This window comes from Trichoplusia ni, chromosome 27 (genome assembly GCF_003590095.1).
Source record: "Trichoplusia ni isolate ovarian cell line Hi5 chromosome 27, tn1, whole genome shotgun sequence".
Lineage (NCBI taxonomy): Eukaryota > Metazoa > Arthropoda > Insecta > Lepidoptera > Noctuidae > Trichoplusia > Trichoplusia ni.
This window is the reverse complement of record NC_039504.1, coordinates 30,326-50,814: the sequence shown is the minus strand read 5'-3', so window position 1 is coordinate 50,814 and position 20,489 is coordinate 30,326. Positions and strand designations below refer to the sequence as shown.

The window sequence follows — 20,489 nt, the reverse complement described above, 5'->3', positions numbered from 1 at the left end:
CCAACCAAATCACTATTAAACACCAAGTAGTTGAATCCTTGTGCCATCGCGGTTTCACATACACAAGTCTCCTAGACCCACAATTAGCATTTTTGGTTGACACAAATACTTGTACATGGGGATTGAAGTCACGACACATCAACAGAGGGCTTTGCGCGGTAAAAAATATTGCAGTGACATTTTCCTGAGGTAACCCAACTCCAACGAAAATTATGTCAGCCAAAAATATCTCTCTTTTCTTCTATTTACAATTATTATTGGCAGAAACAAATGAAGCTCTTGATGATTAGAACTCCTCTGTTACACATATATGGTTCCAAAGGAGCCTGCATGCGTAAAGAGTGGCCCACCACCAAGTAACTTTTAGTTTGAAAATGTAAGCAATAAAGGTAAATTAAAACAAGATAATTTAAGAAAAATCTTTATTTCTATACATAATATATGAATCATCCAAAAATAATACATTTGATGGCACTTCCTTTCCATTTCACTTTTATAACTACATATAAATATATCTTTCAATCATAATCATAATTCTAAAAATAGAAGCGGACGCTTTTATGTCATAGAGCGCCATTTTAGTACCACTTATCACATTCTACAGGACTATACTATACTACATACTAATAAAGTATTTCACTATAAATTAACGCAAGTATAAATAAATTACGATTATCGAAATCATTACTTAAATATAAATCTATGAAAGAACAGCTACATAACCACAATATACCAATGGAATGCTTCATAATACTACATATTGTCTCTCTATTGGTCCCAAGGTAGAGGAACATTGATACCTTATCATAAAGTTTTTCTCTATCTCATGTCTCATACTTTTCAGACTTTAATTTATTTATTTTAATTACAACGGTGAAAAACCAATTACAGCAATTAATATTTATCTCGTAAATAGAACCTATAACTACATCTGTTAATTTCTATAGACAGCACGTGTTTTTGTATAACTACATTTTAAATATCTTTATCAAAAATAGAACAATTGCATTGATGTAAATTGAATAAAATATAATATTAAAAGTTTAGAATAATGTTACCTTCTTAACATTAATAAATAAGACCATAAGACGTGTTTACTTAATTCGGCTCTGAACACATGGCACACTGCAGAATGGCATTTCTTGCTTGACGACGAATCGTCCGCTAAGTAAACTTTTACCGCACATCCGGCCAGAACATATGAAACATTCAGCATGCCAATGCATGTTGCTCCAAGAAACACCTTGTTGCTCCGGGCCTATCACACCGCCGCAAGCACGGCAACGCTCGGCATAGAATTGGTCGTAACATTGCAAACATATTGGCAAGCCAGTCTTATCATCTGGCACGTACTTCTTGCCGCCCAACGGTGCGTCGCAATGATAGCAACAGAAATGCTGAACATGGAACGCTCGTCCTTCCGCCGCTGTGTATGGACGAGTGAATATAAGTTCATCGCAACCTGCGCAACGCGGGATCTCCAACACGTCAGCCAAGTCTCGGGCGCAATATATTTCTCCCTTGTAGAAGAAGTACACGAGGTCCGCGAGAAGCTCGTTACATTTACTGCATGTAAAGCACTGTGGATGCCAAATAGCTTCGTGGCCTGCACGTTCAGCCTTGACAGCAACTTCACCCGCGAACATCGACTTGGTACAACGTTGGCAGGGCACCCCCTCGTTATAGAGCTTCCTGTTAAACTCCACCTCAGCAGGGCTCAACGATAAATCAGCAAGTTGATCAATTATCTGATCGGTACTTTCTCCATAGTTCTGTGGCAGACCTAAGTAGTCAGCGTTTTCAGCAATGGGATGAGCATTATCAATAGTTTGGTTGTTCCAGTCTGCGGGTCCAGTCCCAGGTGTAGGCGTTGGAGGCGCCGCACCGGGATACGTGCTGTAGTTAGGTAGCGGCGGAGGAGGGAGGTCGTCTTCAGAGTGACTTCTCAGATACTCCCTCAAGGGTGCAGTCTGCTGTGGTTCGACCTGGTTTATTGGCTTCGTTACTGTCGAGTATTGAGGATTAATCTTAGTGGAGCGTAAGGTGCCACTGTGTTCAGGAGTAACTGGTTCATTCTTCCAGCTCCATATCTCACCATTTGGCGCAAAAATAGTTCCTTTCTGTATTCTGCAGTCCATTAATTTAGCAGTTCCCATAACATTGTTATTGCTGTTAGACCACAAGTCCGGCATAATTTGAGCTCCAAGAGCCTTGCTGGAGAACTCATTAGTTTCTTCTTTGAACTGAGGGTTGTTGTTGTACTCTTCGCGGAAGAGTTTGATAGGTTGCAGATACACATCATTTGTGACGGGCATGTTCAAGTCATCTAAGTTCTTGAATAATTTATCGTATACTGGGCCATGTTCTACAGCGCTCTTAATCCTATCTGACTCTATGCGCATGATATGTAGCTTGTCTTTCACAATTCGGCTCAGTATAGGACTGGACTTGTAATCGGGCAGGTTAGCGGCGCTGCTAACGACGTTTCCTTGTGAATCTAGGACTAGCTTTTTGTCGGAAGCGTTCTTTGGAACGATGTTATATTTGATACCTCTGGATACATTCGATATTTTAAGTGGTAGTGCATAGGATTTTGTAGCAGTATGCGTTTTGCTGCTTTCCACAGAGAAGACATCTCCGTTCTGCAGCGGGCCGACCCGGACGACATTCCCCATACCGACGACATGGTCTTTGATGCGAGTTATGTATTCCTAGCAAAACAAAAAAAAAAGATTAATCACCATTTCTGGACTAGAAAGCAAATCTATAAAAGGTGTAGGAATTTACATCAATATACATACTATGCTCTGATTGTAAGAATTAAATACAAATTAAACAATCTATTCCTTAAATAATGACCACTTAAGGAATATAAATTAGTAACAATAATTGTGAATAAATATATCACACCTAAGGAATCATAGGACCTAGAAGGATCCCCTACATCAAAAAATAAAGTAGTTCGAATACTCACAGTATGCTCGGACTTCTCGAAGTCAGTAGCGTGTTGCCTGACGGCGGGCGCCACGTCGTGCGGCGGCAGCTGAGTGCGCAGCTGCGCGCGCCGCCGCCGCGCCGCCTCCGACCCCGACACCGGCGCCAGCGAGCCCAGGCACGACATGTACTCCGACACCTACACATCAAAATACATTGTTAAGCTATTGCATAACTTCTATCGCAGGCCTTGAGCGCGGGGACTAAACCCAGAAATTCCGTAACGAAAAAACCTCACGCTCCCGTGCTCCCAAGGCCGTGCATCGTCTAACGTCGTGTCAGTTCGGCAGTCTTCGACACAGCGCTGTGTGTCATGCGATTAGACGTATTGTACGACTTTACGGAACTCGCCCGAATCGAGACGAGCTGCTCCGAAATCGGACGAATACATAATCAGCTGTTTGTGAGAAAGTATATAGGTGTATAAGTATACTATTAATGCAATAGCTTTACCGCGGCAGTCCCCGAGTGTAGGTAGGTATTTTTTTTTTATGTATTTTCACAATAAAATAGGGATGAATGACAGACAAGTGCATGCAGCAGAGATGAGAATGTTAAGAGGAATGTGTGGTGTTACGAGAGCAGATAGAGTAAGAAATGAGTATGTAAGGGGAAGTTGAGTAAGGATGTGGATGGATATAGGGGAAGAGGACGACCAAGGAAACGATGGATGAATTGGATAGATATATGGATGTGGATAGATGGAGTGAAAGACGATATGGCTGCAAAGAATGTTTCTTCTGAGATGACGTCAGAAGAAGACATGTTGCGCCGATCCCAAATAATAATTGGGATAAGGGCAAGGAATGTATAACAATAAAATTTATATTGTGAAAAATACATAAAGAAAATTTTCGTAAATGAAATTATATTATTATATAAGACTGTGACTCCATAAGGGCCTACAATTTAGATGTAATAGATTTTTGCTACTTATGTGTGATGTTTCATTGAGACATATTTTCATGGAAATAAACAGTTTTTTTTTACCTGCCAGGGGCAACGCACGTTACAGAATGATGGATATTTCTGTACTAGTCGAAAGTTACTAATGTCCCTACAGACTAATCGTGCAAATATCTAATAATTACATAAAATAGATCGAAGCCTTATGAATTCACACTGACTACAGTGAAACATGAGGATATAAAGTAAGAGTACGGAAGCGGTCGTGAGCGGCATCTCACGCATTTTTATATTACCATTATTAGAGTAGAAAGATGATAAAGACCTACAAGAGCAGATTAATGTGATCATGATGGTGTAAATTCTACATTTCTGTTATGTAAATTGAGATGAACTGAACATATGGTGGACTGATATTGTAACCTTCCTTGTGAACTAAGGTATACAGCCGAATGTGTAAGACTGGGAACCATCTCCAACACATGTTAATTAAAAAATAAAGGATAATTCAATTAAAGTTCACAAAATGTAAAGTTTTTATGCTTTGATGGTCGTAGGGCAATGTTAAAGTTCCGGCTAAGTGCCAATGTGTATAGTAGTAGTTGGAAAATGAAATTTGTCCAGAAACTTCAGACTGCAAGTTCGTGCGAACTTTGTGTGCATCACGTAATTCTTTATGAAATTTATGTATAGATATCGACATTATCCGGGACTTTTTCTGTACCAAGTTGAAGTTTAATCATTAATAGGAAACGGACTGACGTTATCCGCTAAATATAATAATAAATTGTTACTCACCAGCTCTGTAGATGCATTTGGAGGCACCCAATCAAGTTTGACCGGCTTATCAGTTACTCCGCGAATTTTGATTAGGGGTACTGGAAAACACAAATCATAGTTTGATAAGTTCAAAATCCTGTTTGGAGAATTGAATGTTTATGTTTAAAAATATCCAACAATGGAAATAGATCAAAACATTCTGTTATTAGTGTTCATCATGATTTGAATGAATTTCAATAAAAACATTCAAATCATTTTTTGTTTATATGTTTTATTAGAATGTTTTGAAAATTAAAAAAAAAGTGTTTTCATTATTTAATTTTGAATTGAGGAATATGATTTCTTTTAAAATTCTGCCATATGTAAATTTCAATTTTAATATAAGATTTAAAAGTTGTGCCTGTTTATTGAATTTCCTTGTCTAATTGATTACCCAAAGCAAGCCATTCATCAATAGGAAATCCCTAGCCAAATTAAAAATTAAACTATTATGCTAGTAATACATACATGAAGCCTTCTTAGGTCTTGCAGTGCCAAGCAGCTCAAACTGTGCCCATCCTGATAGGTCATCATCCTGAACGTCATGGACATCTTTACTGCAATGACAGGAGCGGCAAACCTTTCTCCAGAAGTGAAGGTCTAAACCGGGGCATGATGGACCTGTGTGGAAATAGTAAAGTTTTAAGTTATTCAGAGTTACTTACCCAAAGGACTGCACTGTATCAGTTAATGACCAGGCTATATCTCGTAAACACAAAAAGAAGAATAAATATTTCATAGTACTGCAGTAATCAACTAATATTCAAGTGCTGCATTTAAATAATCCTTTAATCTTTTTTTATTTTTTGCAACATTAATGTGTCCCTTCGTCTGAGTCAATTTACTTTTAAAGTCAATGAGGTCTCTCAGAAATTAATTTAGAAATAAATAAACTTCTTCCTTGTTTATTCTGATTACCATTAAAGTAAATAACAGGGACATTTTAAATGGTCTTAATATTTTATTTTTTAGCTCATTTAAAATGATTCAATGAAAAAAAAACTCCAGATTTTTGACCTGCATTAAATTAAAGCATCAGTGTTTAAACTCATAGGAATCTGCTCCAAAGTTATAGGGATATTCCATTTTGATCTATTATAACATCTTGCCAAACCAAATTTATCATGCTAGTGTCTTGGCTTAGGAGGTTTGAACCATTTTATTTAATTTAAATCCATTGTGTTTTTATTCGTATAAATAATTTATGTTTATGTTTAACTATAAATATTTTCTTCTCTATTGTTTGCTGTTGTGTTATGTATTAGCATTAATGCATAATATGATTTATGTTCAACTTGAATGCTGACCTTGAAACCTTCATGCATTTTGACCATTCAAATAAATATCATTCAACTTCAAAATGGATGTGTAATTAAATTTATTCATTACTTTTGTAGTACCAGAAGTACTACCCATACTTGGAAAGTAAATTGAATTACTAGGCATTAATATTTCCTACTTCCAATATTTCTACCTGAACTTGATAAGAGTGCATTCAATTCATTGTTTTTAAATGACGTCATACAATTGATAAACTTCTTAATGATTAGTAACTTTTATGCAAATGATGAGTTAGAAAAACAGCTTAGAAACTACATAATTATATCTTTGAATTATAATTATAGTATCTAATCACTGATAAATAAGTAATCTTATTAGTATTACTTACCGCAAGAGTTGCAAGGGGCACCGGCACCGCTATCGTGCCCTAAACGCGCTTTACTAAGTTTTTCTCTCTGACTTTCAAGTTTAGATAACCAAGCAGGCGCTTCCGGAGTCTCCACACATGACCCACTCATCTTCTGAAAGACGTACTCTTGTTAGTTTCAAAAGTTCCAAACATAACAGTGGATCAACACTGTAAACACGCATTGTTACAAAGTTTAAACAAAGAGATACTTACCTTTTTATCCGGAAAATTAGACATAGCGACGTAGCAATAGAACAGTTTAGTTACATGAATATTGTTTTGTAAAGTTGTATATTAAAATAACTATTTCCTATAGGACCCGAGATAAAATAATGAAGTACTGTGCTGTCGAATGTAGATAACTAATTATGACGTACGTTAACCTATAGTGAAGTTCCGATTCCAAGATAACTGAAGTCCGTGACATTCCCGGGAAAACATGCGCTCCTATCCACCACTTGCCATAATCACTTTGAGTTTTTTACAAGTACACAGAAATCTTCTTAAAACAAAATGAAAAGTGCTTAATTATATTTTTTTTCTTATTAATAACCTTTTTACGCCAAAATCATTTGCAAAGCCTTCCCCAAAGAGTAAAATAATATTATGGAAAGTCTTCCCGGAATATGAGTACTGTGTAAATAACATCACTAGAACGGAAAAAAGAGAGAGAAAGATTAGAGATTTATATTTCTTAAAAAAAATACACTTTCAATTGATATAACAATATATCATTTTACTTTTATTTTAAAACCATGGGACCTGTAACCAAAATGAATAAGTGAACACTGATATTAATAATATTGCATGGAATAGAACGCTTCTACATCGGCCGTCAACTCAGTCAAATTTTTTATCTGTAATCCTTCCGTAATGTCCCCCATCCATCTTTCAATGCGTTTCCTATTCTAATTCGATGTAAAATTTTGAAAAACTTGCTTCTTCTATAAATAGTTTGTCAGTGTTTCAATTCTTTGTCATTATTATAGTGTTTGTAATTCAAGAGAAGTGGTAAAACCTTTTTAAAAGGTAATATTAACTGATTGTTTTTAACATACGTTTCGGTTTTACAATGAGTCATAGGTTTGCCTTTATTTATCAATAATATTCTCTTCTATAGATGTCATCAGGAAGGCCGATCAAATGTGTGGTGGTTGGTGATGGCACTGTTGGTAAAACTTGTATGTTAATATCGTACACGACGGACAGTTTTCCTGGCGAATATGTTCCCACAGTGTAAGTTGTGTTCACATTTCTTGTTACTACTGTAATGTTGAAGTGTTATAATAAAGTGTGTATCTGTTGTAGATTTGATAATTATTCAGCGCCAATGGTTGTGGATGGAGTAGCTGTGTCTCTAGGTCTCTGGGATACTGCTGGACAAGAAGATTATGACAGACTTAGACCCTTAAGTTATCCACAAACTGATGTCTTCCTTATATGCTTCAGTGTGACAAGGTACATACAATAAACCATTTATAAGGTCCATGTTATAACATCTCCTAGATTATTTCTTAGTTAGAATAATCTTTTTTGTTGTGTTATATGATTTTTTCTTTAGACAATAACTTGTTCATGAATGATATATTGTTTTTTTTAATGCTGTGACATCTTGTTTACAGCCCATCATCTTATGAAAATGTGACTTCCAAATGGTACCCTGAAATAAAACACCATTGTCCTGATGCACCTATTATTTTGGTTGGTGAGTAAGAAATATGTTTTATTGGTCATATTACTATTATAATATTATACTACTAATAATAAACTGGGCTTATTGTAGATTATTAATTGGTAAATTTATATTTCTTATCAATTATACAATTTTGCCTGTTTATGACACATCTATATGAATGTACAAACTGCAGTAACTTTTAAATTTGAGTTAACTATGTAGTCTATTGAAATTTAAGTTGTAAACTATCTCTTTACGTATTTAAAAATTATGGTAATGATTTCATTTAGAAAGTTTTTTTGCAAATCTCTTAATTTTTACAGATTTTAACCAAATTAAAGTGTATTAGAAAGGGAAAAGTAACACTGTCTGTTACTAATTTTGGTGAAATTTTTGTATGAACTCAATTTAAAAATAATATGGACTACTATGTTAAGAGTATGGCAATCAAATGAAGGTATTATTACTTTTCTCTGAGTTATTATATTTTAACTGTCAACAGGTACAAAGATTGATTTGAGAGATGACCGTGAAACACTGAGTTTATTGTCTGAGCAAGGAATGTCTCCGTTAAAGAGGGAACAGGGCCAGAAGCTGGCAAACAAAATAAGAGCTGTCAAATATATGGAATGTTCTGCATTGACTCAGCGTGGCCTCAAACAGGTAAATTATCTCACTTATAATAAAGGCAGTAACTTGATGTATTGACACTTGACACTCAAATGGGCAGCTACACTTCAGAACATAATAGTCCCCCTGATAGGCTACTTTTTTAAGCTATAACCCACATTCACACCAACCGGTGGAAACAGTTTGTTTTTGTTATCATTCTTCTTTCTTTCGACAATTAACAAAAGCATTTCTATTTTATTTAATATTGAATATTATTGCTTGAATATTATTTTATTTAACCTTAAATAAGACAATGGTTGCAAAGGATGTTGATGTTTTACATCTCTAAGTATTGTAGGTAGTATATAAATTCCAGGTTTCTTTATGGTGTTTTCCTTCAATCGAGGATAAATTACTATTTTTATTAACAAAGTGAATGCAGTTATTATCAAGCCACCACACTAATATACAATTAATTTTAAATGTTTGTGTACTTAAAAATATGTGGTAGCCTTATGTAGGCGAAAGCCTCACATCCACAACTTTATGTACCAACTATGTTTAGCCAAAAATACTTGTGCAACCTAAGAAGAAGAATTTGTTTACCTTAATTGACTGTCTATTTTTTTATTGTTATCCAGGTGTTTGATGAGGCTGTACGTGCAGTATTAAGACCTGAACCACAAAAGAGACATCAGAGGAAGTGTTTAATTATGTAAATAAGAATAACTCCATGACAAATTCGACAATTATACATGCAGGAAACGCTCGACGACAGTAATAATGTGTTTCTATACCAATATGCTCAACCAACAGACACTGTTATTTTATTATTACAAATATTGAACAAATTTACAGTAATAGCATTCCCATAAGTGCCATATAATACATTCTTCATACTGCATAGTGATACTTCATAATTATGTAACTTTATCTGGATCATCACACAACTATTTTAGTTATATTTTCTGCTTATGTTTAAGCATATGAAAATGCCAAAGATTTTATGAATAGATGTAAGACTCAGTATATTATTTAGTATGTTTTGTAAAGATATCTTCAATGGTTAGAAACAAATTGTTACTGTTATGTAAAATGACTATAATGTTATTTTTGTATATGCAACTGGACCTCAATATTCGAAGTTTTGAAATATATTCTTATGCAACTTGTGAATAATGACTGACCGTAGATGCTAGTTTCTAACATACTCAATTTAATCTCGAATTAGTTGCAGATGTTAAGCATTTATTCTCCAGTGAATGGCGTATTTGTTAATTAAGCGGTATTTTATTTAGATATGTATAATTAATATCCATGCTTATATTACTGGTAGGTTTTTAACTTTATTCCCTTTGAATAAAGTGTGATTTACTAATCAATGCTGATTTTTCATAAGCTAACAACAATTACTGAAGGCAATAACATTGAATTTGTATTACATTTTATAGAATTATATTACAAATACGTAATAACGGACAAAATACAAAACCATGTCGGCAGCTCACATGATTATTGTAAGCTTTAGTGATGGTGGAATTAAGTCTTATTGCCAATTATATACATATTCTTTTCGATTTTCTATAAATACTAATTTAATTATTTTATCTCGAATAATGTTTGTGATTAGACAAAGTGTGTTTATAGTTATTTGTTAGGGCGAAATATTTTTGTATGTGGAATCTTAGGTATAAGAAATAATGCATTTAAAAGTACTAATTTCGCAACGAAAGAAGAGCACAACAACTTATATAGTGTCTCATACGTATTGAAACAAGGAACTGGATAACGGAGCTGATGTCGGCTTCACAATGAAGCCTCACAAATGATGGCGGGAAGAAAGATTTCGTAAGAAAGAAAATGGTGTGTGTGTTGATAATATTATGCACCAACAATTATTGATATTATTTGTAGACTGCTTTGATTTACATGTAAAGCTTCAAAAAGTAATTCGTGTATATACCTATTTATGTAAGAGCTAAATGAAACTTGTGTACTATGCACTTCATAAATTATTGAACTTTACCATGGCCTTTTTCATTTTATATCCAGCATGTTACTAAAGACTCCATCTACCCTAGATGGAGACCCTGCACATGAAATCTACCAACGGTTGTCAGCAGGTAATAATTATTATTTAGTAAGAAAATATTCCTATTGATTAAGCCCTCCCCCCCCCTCCAACTTCGGCTTATTACTCGTAAAATGCGCTGGAGCAGGAGTTCTAGCACAGAAAGTGGTGGGGCGGGCGGCAATTATTACTTTACAGAGTGCTATTATACTTATACTGTAGGTATAAAGCACGCCAATATATGAATAATGCCATTGCCGTCTACCCATTCGGATTTTCCAAAAAGGCGTATATTATATTATTTGATATAGGTAGCTGCTACACAGGTCAAAAAAAGGACAGTGGTACTATATAATTTATTTATTTCATATAACACGTTTACATGTCACTGAAACATTGATTATAAACAAATACCTACACACGGATCAACTTTAAAATTAGGAAGGTTTTACCAGATGCTTAGCATAAATTGCAAAAGCAGCGTTTATAATAACAATGAAAGACCATATTAGGAAGTTATGTCATGGAATACATCAAATACATGTAATCGATCAGAAAATAGCCATTCAAAAATCAATTGTGACTAGATAACTATGTTATATCGTATAAAATATTAACATCAATTTTCATTTTAGAACTATGAATATAAAAATTGTAAATAATGTCATTATAGATCATAATGAACTAAATTGTGTGCGCACAAGAGTCAGAATAAACAATTTGTAAAAAGATGCTATTAATCATCACTACGAATACAGTTGTAATTAATAAAATATAATAATTAATTCTAAATTACACTTATAAATGTAAAAATAAATGCAACAGATAGGAAACCTATAATAAATTATGTAAATTAGTCATGTGTTAGAAAATTCATAGTCAAGTGAACACACAGCTTGAACATCAAATAATGTTATCATGAGATCTTTTTATAGGTTTCAATCTCTAATAATATACATATAATTAACTCATCTATAAAACATCAATTCTTAATTACACATAAAATACTGATTACAAACTTTAGTGGTTAAAATGATTTATCCATTTATGACAAGTACTAAATAAGTTTTGATTGAAAAATACCTTTATCAACAATTTAACAGTACAACTAGATATTGTCAAATAATATAAACAGTTTATGATGGGTTTAAACATTTTAAAACTATTATTTAAAGTAAGTTTATACCAAACAACTTTCAAGTAGCCTGAGGGTTCTAAACCCACATTTTTGAATTGTTAGTGTGGTATAAAATACTCAAGTAATAAATCCCATAGATTGCACACATTTCTTTTAAGAATTATTATCATTACATATATAATAACAAATATGAAATTAGCTTTCTTTGACACTTGTTCCAAAATTGAATATTATTCTCACAATTTCTTATTCAAATTCCTTGAAAGGATTCAAAAACTTTTAAAATGGTTATTGTGCATTTACATTATATACAGCATTTTACAACATACTTTTATCTACTAACACTAATCAGTTTATTTTTGTGTTTTTATAATTTTTGTGATACAGATAAAACAATGGCTGAAATCTTAAATATCTATGTAATGAAAACATTAATTAGCATATGGGAGTTCTAAATATCTGTAAAACTGGACACTGAAATACATTTAACACATATAATTCATGATAGAATTGAAAATGCAAGTTCATAAATTGTACAATTCTTAGTTTTAAACTTCATTCATAGCATTTGTGATAGAATTGGTTATTTCACAACAAAAATTATTTGAGTATACATATTCTGGTAAAGCTTGATAGTTTTCTTCAAGCATCTACACATTTACTAGCCCTCACTGGCTGGTAAATAATCATCTTCCTGATATCACATAGCTCTGTAAGGGCCTTGTGACTTCAGGTACTGGATAACTAGAGATGGGCCCGATGAGACCACTTCTGGTGGGATAGCTGTCAATGGGCAGTTCTCAATGCTCATGATTTGCAGACTCACACATAGAGCCAGCTCAAATGGTAGGTTGCACAAGGCTTGATTATCATTTAGATACAATGATTCTAAATTCTCCAATGTTCCAATTTCCTCTGGTATATACTGCAGGTTGTTTTCACCAATACTCAAATATGTCAGGTTAGTCAAATGCCCAATAGATCGTGGGAGAGATGTCAATTGATTGGACTGCACTATCAATTTCTGTAGATCATGTAAGAATCCAATCTCATTGGGTAAAACTTCTAGTTTGTTTTCTTCTAAATCCAACACTCTCAGTTTCCTAAGGCTCCCAATGCTGGGTGGAATGCGCTTTAAGCAATTGTTGGACAATATGAGCACCTCCAAGTTCTGCAGACATTGTATGTCATCAGGTAGCTTAGCTAACTGGTTGGTTCCTAAGTTCAGTTCTACCATGTTAACCCAAGTGCCAATGTCAAGTGGCAGTGATGTCAGCAAGTTTTCTTTCATGTTGAGTTTTGTCAAATTCTTTGCCCTTGAAAAGATTCCATATGGTATCTTATCAATCTGATTGTGTTCTAAATTGATAGAGAATACATTAGTGAACTGGGCTGGGCCACCTGATGGGTAGCTTCCAAAGGAATTCCTGGATAGGGTGATGTTTGTCAACTCATTCAGACTGGCCAATAGTCCCTCAGGCAGCTGGGAAATAGAGTTTCCTTCTACATTGAACTCATCCATATGCTTGCAGTTGCTTAGTGTAGCCGGAATAGCAGTCAACCTGTTGTATCTGAGACCAAGTCGGGTTATGGCCTGTAGATTACCAATAGTCTCTGGAATATCAAGTAATTCATTGTGCTGCAAGTCCAGTGTTGATAAATTTACACAATTACCAATTTCTTGTGGCAAATGTTCTAAATGGTTATGTGAGACATCAAATGTTACTAGATTCACCAGCTTGCCAATTCCAGATGATAATTCCTTGATTTTGTTCTCCCTCAAGCTCAACATAGTCAAATTGGTTAGGTTGGCTATTCCATCTCCAACCACCCTAATCCTGTTGAATCGCAAAAACAACGTTGTCAACGAAGTTAAATGAAATACAACCTCCGGTATATCAGTCAGCTTGTTGTGACGTAAATCCAATACTTTCAAACATTTTAGGTTGGCAAGTGAGTCTGGTAAACTTGCTAAGGAGTTCTCATTCAATGCTAATGTCTGTAGGTTCACAAGACATCCAAACTCAGCAGGCAGTGCAACCAGTTTGTTTCCATATAAATAGAACTCAACCAAGTGTGTTAAATCTCTGACTAAGGGTGGGAGAGATGTTATAGAAGATTTGCTCAGGTCCAGCCGTTTGACGCCTTCATCGCGACACCTTAAAAATTCTTTGATGATATCTAAATCAGCCTGGATTGGTTTATTCTTTTTAGCGGTGGGTTTGGGCTTATTGGACTCCGGATGTTTGACTGTGACGACTTTCGGTCTTGCACCCTCGGCGTTGGTCAAAGACGCCGTAGATAACTTCTTTTCTCTCATGCTGTGATATTTTTCTCTAGGGCTAACAGTACCGATGGAGTCCAATGCTTCGGAATTTTCTCTCGAAGAATTATCGAGATTCATTCCGTTACAGTCCAAACACCAACACAAGTGATAATCTATAATTGTACTAGATTATTTACTACAACACACTTGACATGGTTTTGTCATCTCATCGCATAAGACACAAATCAATACCAATTTTAGGGGAATAAATTGAACGATTTCCCGAATGAATTGGAGCACGATAACAATAAGTTAATGTCTATTAGCACACAACACACAACTAGAATACGATTACTCTCACTCATGGAATAGCTGAGCCTAAAAATTAACGATTTGTGCGAAAAAAGACTCAAGTATCATGCGAAAATGGAACGATAGAATGGAACGGAATTCGATTCAGATCAGCAGAATCTCAGATTTCAAGGCTTGACAAGAGGCAAGCCCAATCTTAATTAGACAAAAGACACAATCGATTTAACTTAGGCGATTTTAGTTAATCTTTGTAACTTTGCCTTTGGCAGGAGAGGCAAGAGGTTAAAAATAAAAACTCCGTCGTTTTAAATTAATATATATTTATTGAAATAGTTACATAGGTAAATAATACGAAGATAAAAAGGATTTTTAATAAAAATGTTAACGATTTAGACGATTTGGTTTGAAATATTGATTTCAGAGTGTGACCAGAAAGAGGCATAATAATAATTATGGTCTCTGAATCAGTGACGCAAACTCGTGAAACGTTTATTCTAAGAGCAACTCAGAATTTCTCAGAAGCAGGTACCCCTAAATATCGATTTTTTTGTGCGCTTTACGGAAATAAATTTGTTCATGGGTGTATTTAGCAAATTTGCAAAAAGTAATACAATTAAATTTAATGACTTCGAGTAATTGTTTAAAGACATGGGATTTTTTAATTTTCTTTCTAAATTTATCTAGCAAAACATAGATTAATGTCCTACCCCTAAAAACTCCTTTCATAGAACAAGTTCTAACAGGTTCCCCGAAAATCTAGGGGTAAATCTGAGGTTGGCAACCCTGTCTTAAAAAAACAAACGTCTTGTCACAGTTGTCAATGTCGAATTCATGGCACGGCTTGAAAGTTGAAACTTGAAAGTCTTCAAACCAATTTCCAGCAAAGCCAAACAATTCATACAAGACAATACGAGTATATTATAAAGTTGATTCTAGGTTATACACTTATTTCGTTGAATTAGATATTTTTACTCATTGCATTGTAAAAATAAATAAACAAAAATGGATAAAAGCAAAGAAAAAGAGGAGCAAAGTATCATGGATAAATCCATGAGATCCGTGTTCGGTAAGTTAAACAACGGCAACGTAAATATAAACAAATTTTACTGCTAGCGCCCATTGGACACTGGTTAACCTATATTGCGCTCATTTCAGTCGGTAATATACCTTACGAGGCGACGGAAGAAAAATTAAAAGATATCTTCAGTGAAGTCGGTCCGGTTCTGTCTTTCAAGTTGGTATTTGACAGAGAGACCGGCAAACCTAAGGGATATGGATTCTGTGAATACAAAGACCAAGAGACTGCCCTCAGTGCTATGCGAAATCTTAACGCGTACGAAATTGGAGGACGATCACTTCGAGTGGACAATGCTTGTACTGAAAAATCTAGAATGGAAATGCAAGCTTTAATGCAAGGACCACAGGTAACATGTAGAACTGAATCACAAATGCTATAAACAAATCATACATCATCTAATTATCAATCTCTTATCTTAATACATTTCATCTTTTCAAGGGTCTCATATGCTGTCATTTCTCATAGAAGTAGGGAGTATATTATACTAACTGTATATTACATTTTTAGATAGAGAATCCATATGGAGAACCTTGTGAGCCAGAGAAAGCTCCTGAAGCTATCAGCAAGGCTGTAGCCACACTCCCACCAGAGCAAATGTTTGAACTGATGAAGCAAATGAAGCTTTGTATACAGGTATTTATCATTATGTATTGAAATGTATTGGTAAGATAATAACATTTATTGCTTTACACACATTAAAAATTAGAGTATGTGTGTTAATCTAGTAAGTGGGTAAGGCACTGTTCTCCTAGATAGGCTACAGACTAGCCTGTGTTTATAATGGACAGGAACAATCCCCTGAATAAGAGAAGGTTAATTATATACTTTTATATAAAGTACAATGTTAAAAATATGTTAAAACATCAAATACAAGAAGGTGTGTTTTACTCTTTATTTATCAAATACCATACATCTATTTTCTCTTTTATTTGAACACTTATGACATTGTTGGTAAGAAAATATTTGTTTTCTTTTACAGAACAACCCTAATGAAGCCAGGAACATGCTGCTGCAAAACCCTCAGCTAGCTTATGCCCTGCTGCAGGCTCAAGTGATCATGAGGATTGTGGACCCAGCCACTGCTGTTGTAAGTCATTTTTTTATGCTTTTATAAGTTTTACCCGTTTCCTATCAAAACATACATCCATATTACTAAATAAAATCTGTTCTGAAGAAAGTAAGTACATTGCCTATAATGAGATTTTTTTTTCTTCATGCCTAATACCCATTGCATTTCTTCTAATTATTGTTTTTAAACTTACAGAGTATGTTGCATCCCAGTAACCCACTGCCGCCATTACTGCAGCCTGGTGACAAGCCTCCACCATCCAACCCATACATACCTAGCAACCCACCACCAAGTAAGTACTTTGTACCGAATATTATATACCAGGATAAAATCCTATGACTAGCTATAGAAACTATTACTATTCAGCATCTTTACTGTTTAATGTACAATACAACATTAATTATTACCGACCAGTAAATGTGAGCAGATTCCATCAAGATAGTTTTTATTAAATGAACCTAGCATCCAATTACAACTTTCTGCTCTTTTTAGATCAGCCTCCGCAGATGCCTCCACTTCTTGCTGCTCCAGTGCCTCCGCCGAATCAATATCCTCGTAAGTTTATTTAATTAACTTACGTATTGACTTCAAAAGATATGATTAAAATCCACTTGTTTGGGTACTTGAAAAAGACAAACAATCTAGAAAACCTAAACCTTGGTGTCTCTTTGTAAAAATATACATGAAATAAATATGTAATTGACTTATTTATTTAAGTGGCATATTTGATTTAACAATCTTCATTGTTGTTTTACATTTGTTTTAAATCGCAATTTATTTTTAAAATTAGTTTTTACTTTTACACTCTTTTTTTATTACAAGATTGTTTACTTGTTTTGAAGTACCTAAAGACAACTAATCTATAATTTTCAACTTAAATCCAAATGGTGACCACAAACACTTAGTTTTGGTGCACAAACATGTTTCACCTATGCAGCTCATGTTTCACGAGATTGTTCTCTGTACTATTTGCTGTGTATAGTGCAGTTTGAAGGGACTATCTCTGCCTACCCAACCACTCGTCCTGTTGCAGCGCGCCCCGCGCTGGGCGACGTGGACCTGCGCGGGTCGCGCGGCGCGGCGCCGCTGCTGGACCAGGACATGCGCAGCCTGCCGCCCGCGCCGCACCCCGTGCCGCCGCCGCAACACCACGCGCAGGACACGTACGACACGCATCATACCTTACCTACCTTATATACCTTTTTCTTGTGTCGGTCTGTTGATTGTGTGTGAAGTGGCTTAGAGTTATAAATTACCTTTAGAGGTGGTAGTATGCCTGGTCGGTCTGTAGCCAAATGGAGAAAGATTTTCTAAGGCAATGATGGTCATCATCGGCCTAGCCTTTTGCGAACTATGTTAAGGTCAATCGAACAGGATTCAGCTAAGTACCAGTGTTTGACAAGAAGTGACTACCTATCTGAGCTCCTCAACCCAGTTACCTGGGCAACACGAAACACCCTAGTTAGTCTAGTTGTCAAACTTCCTCCACATAAATAGGCTAAATAAACCTTCTCAACCGTCTTGACTTTCCTTACATTCTAGTTTTAACTGAAGTAGAAGATTTATTTCCTTAAAATATTTATTTAATCTCCTTATACACACTCAATGTAAAATGGTGGATTTAATGACTGAGGTATTGTCTACCAGTCAATTATAGGTAGTTGCAGAGATTATAAAGGGTAACAGTGACTACATATATTATTTGTATTATATGACACTTATTTATGTATGTCTAGAGTGCAAAATCTGAAAAATTAGTCCAATATTTCTGTAGATTATTTTACAATAGCCTTATGTGCCTTTTCCTTATGCTTGCGTCTTGCTCTGCCTTAAGATAAAACCTTATTGGAAAACCTATCACAAATGTTAATATTTTCTTAACTTGTAATATACATTGCTATCTTTTCTTCTCAAGTATGCCTATCAGTCTCCCAGCGGAGATGCAATCTGAGCTGTAAGTGGCATTTTTGGTGTGACTTATTACATAAGTTATTTTTATTTTCCTCATCAGCTCATAAGTTTTGGGTACATAAAACTCACCAGTGATCGATATTCCATTGTTCTTTTATCATTGTAAGCGATTTTCATCATGCAGTTCATGTATAATATATGATTTGCACATTTTTCTCTTCATTTTGAGATTTTTGGTGATGAAATATTTATTTTATTCATTAAATTTACATAAACCCCAACTGCTATAGTAATACGTTTATTTAAAATGTTTTTTTTTCAGTGGTTTCCCTCGCGATCCACGGCTAGCCAGCATGCAGACGCAGTCCTTCAACTCGGACCCGCGCGTTCGGCCCAACGATCCTCGTACGCAGCAGAAAATACGTAAGTGAATAACTTGAAAAGATTTTAATTTGGCCATAGATTTAGAGGAAGGATTTCAAGATATCTCTTATTATATACCGTACTAACTGTCCGTGTTACGGAGGGTACGTTAAATTGTGGGTCCCGGCTGTTATTCCTACATCTTTGACAGTCGTTACAGGTAGTCAGAAGCTTGGAAAGTCTGACAAACAGTCTAACCAAAGGGTATCGTGTTGCCCGGCTAACTGGGTTGAGGAGGTCAGATAGGCAGTCATGCCTTGTAAAACACTGGTACTTAGCTGAAACCGGTTAGACTGGTAGCCGACCCCAACATAGTTGAGAAAAGGCTAGGCCGATGATGACTAACTGTCCCAGCAAACGTTGTTTTGCCATACAAAGAATTTAAGGAACAAACAAAATGGGGTACGAAAAATAAATGTTGTCCGATTTGTCCCAAACCTACCGAAAATGTACCCATAATTTCATGAGAATTGGTTATGCCTTTTCGGAGGAGTTCAAAATTTCGAACATCTTGACACGAGAGTTTTATATATTAGTTGTGTATGCATAGTTTTATTTGATAGTGCTCTAAAAAGTTTTATTTTGCTATCCGCATATATTTTAAATATCCGCTCATAATGTTTTCTTCCTAGACTAATCATATTATATTCTGCTATTCAAGAGCTCAATTGATATAAGTACTGCATTGTATATTTTTCCTAATACGTGCACTATGCGTCAAAATTTAACAAAGATAGTAGATATTAATGAATAACTGTTTCCAGAACAAATGCCGCCCGGTATGCCGAGCGCAGCTCAGGCTCGAACTATCCAGGGTATACCTTCAGGTGCCTCCGATCAAGAGAAGGTTAGTTTTATAACATTCGTAATATTTAAATGTAAAACTTAAGCTATAATTAAGTTAATTAGTAATTAATTTTTTATCGCCTTTAAAAAAATATTATTTATCCTTGAGATTAAGAAATAATGAGAAGGAATTTTGAGGCGAAAAAGATATACTTGAGACATACGTATTTTAATTTTTTTTTTTTTACTTCACATGTTTTTAGTATAATATTTTGTCTGCCGCAGGCTGCCCTTATCATGCAAGTGCTGCAACTATCCGACGAGCAAATCGCTCTGCTGCCGCCTGAACAGCGAGCCAGTATCCTCATGCTCAAAGAACAAATTGCTAAGAGCACTCAACAGCGATAATTAATATATCACGTTCCATTATTTGAATACTTTTTTTTGCCAGTCACTACACCATGGTAAATTTTCCCTGGCATATATACTATTTTCATAAAAGAAAATTAATATTCGACAATGGAAGCTTAAAAATGTTTTTATGTTATCATCATATAAGCTACTTTTTGCTATCTAAATAAAGATATGAAATTGGAAGTATCGAGTAACGAAATATGAGACTCCAAGCTCGTTCGTAAGACTCCAATCGCATTTAATAAAAAAATATTGAAACAAGAACTGTTTGTTTATTTTTTCTATATCTGCCCTTATCTCCTTACAAGTGCCTATATTTATATTT

The 20,489-nt window shown here is 34.9% G+C and overlaps 4 protein-coding genes across 5 annotated transcripts; 2 read left to right on the top strand and 2 right to left on the bottom strand.

Annotated features, from left to right (window-relative positions):
* Positions 1-408: 408 nt before the first annotated feature.
* Positions 409-6,853, bottom strand: LOC113505954. The gene is made up of 6 exons (XM_026888840.1): positions 6,623-6,853; positions 6,389-6,521; positions 5,188-5,340; positions 4,699-4,778; positions 2,975-3,133; positions 409-2,711 (listed from the first exon to the last, which is right to left on the bottom strand). Exons 1-6 carry the CDS (start codon positions 6,644-6,646, stop codon positions 1,095-1,097), a joined length of 2,166 nt encoding a protein of 721 aa, XP_026744641.1. The 5' UTR covers positions 6,647-6,853; the 3' UTR covers positions 409-1,094.
* Positions 6,854-7,253: 400 nt separating this feature from the next.
* Positions 7,254-10,721, top strand: LOC113505956 (ras-related C3 botulinum toxin substrate 1). The gene is made up of 6 exons (XM_026888842.1): positions 7,254-7,438; positions 7,530-7,645; positions 7,718-7,867; positions 8,032-8,114; positions 8,587-8,747; positions 9,338-10,721. The coding sequence occupies exons 2-6, from the start codon at positions 7,530-7,532 to the stop codon at positions 9,413-9,415; spliced, it is 588 nt and encodes a 195-aa protein (XP_026744643.1). The 5' UTR covers positions 7,254-7,438; the 3' UTR covers positions 9,416-10,721.
* A 391-nt stretch (positions 10,722-11,112) lies between these two features.
* LOC113505955 (leucine-rich repeat protein soc-2 homolog) lies at positions 11,113-14,649 on the bottom strand. The gene has a single exon (XM_026888841.1). The coding sequence runs from the start codon at positions 14,307-14,309 to the stop codon at positions 12,606-12,608; it is 1,704 nt and encodes a 567-aa protein (XP_026744642.1). The 5' UTR covers positions 14,310-14,649; the 3' UTR covers positions 11,113-12,605.
* Positions 14,650-15,300: 651 nt separating this feature from the next.
* Positions 15,301-20,428, top strand: LOC113505766 (cleavage stimulation factor subunit 2). 2 transcript variants are annotated; one of them, XM_026888572.1, is made up of 10 exons: positions 15,301-15,549; positions 15,639-15,907; positions 16,069-16,194; positions 16,541-16,648; positions 16,826-16,922; positions 17,123-17,185; positions 17,613-17,793; positions 18,864-18,964; positions 19,729-19,811; positions 20,036-20,428. In XM_026888572.1, exons 1-10 carry the CDS (start codon positions 15,486-15,488, stop codon positions 20,156-20,158), a joined length of 1,215 nt encoding a protein of 404 aa, XP_026744373.1. In that variant the 5' UTR covers positions 15,301-15,485; the 3' UTR covers positions 20,159-20,428. The 2 variants fall into 2 exon arrangements, with proteins under 2 accessions (XP_026744373.1, XP_026744374.1); XM_026888573.1 differs by having other exon boundaries at positions 15,302-15,549; positions 17,664-17,793.
* The last annotated feature ends 61 nt before the right edge of the window (positions 20,429-20,489 follow it).

Excerpts from the sequence above, each read along its gene's own strand:
- LOC113505954 (XM_026888840.1), bottom strand. The coding sequence starts at position 6,646 with ATGTCTAATTTTCCGGATAAAAAG. Across the intron at positions 6,522-6,622 it reads CTAATTTTCCGGATAAAAAG|AAGATGAGTGGGTCATGTGT; the intron begins GTAAGTATCTCT and ends TACGTCTTTCAG. Across the intron at positions 4,779-5,187 it reads AAGACCTAAGAAGGCTTCAT|TACCCCTAATCAAAATTCGC; the intron begins GTATGTATTACT and ends TGTGTTTTCCAG.
- LOC113505956 (XM_026888842.1), top strand. The coding sequence starts at position 7,530 with ATGTCATCAGGAAGGCCGATCAAATGTGTGGTGGTTGGTGATGGCACT. Across the intron at positions 7,868-8,031 it reads ATATGCTTCAGTGTGACAAG|CCCATCATCTTATGAAAATG; the intron begins GTACATACAATA and ends TCTTGTTTACAG. Across the intron at positions 8,748-9,337 it reads CTCAGCGTGGCCTCAAACAG|GTGTTTGATGAGGCTGTACG; the intron begins GTAAATTATCTC and ends ATTGTTATCCAG.
- LOC113505955 (XM_026888841.1), bottom strand. The coding sequence starts at position 14,309 with ATGAATCTCGATAATTCTTCGAGAGAAAATTCCGAAGCATTGGACTCC.
- LOC113505766 (XM_026888572.1), top strand. The coding sequence starts at position 15,486 with ATGGATAAAAGCAAAGAAAAAGAGGAGCAAAGTATCATGGATAAATCC. Across the intron at positions 15,908-16,068 it reads CTTTAATGCAAGGACCACAG|ATAGAGAATCCATATGGAGA; the intron begins GTAACATGTAGA and ends TTACATTTTTAG. Across the intron at positions 16,649-16,825 it reads TGGACCCAGCCACTGCTGTT|AGTATGTTGCATCCCAGTAA; the intron begins GTAAGTCATTTT and ends TTAAACTTACAG.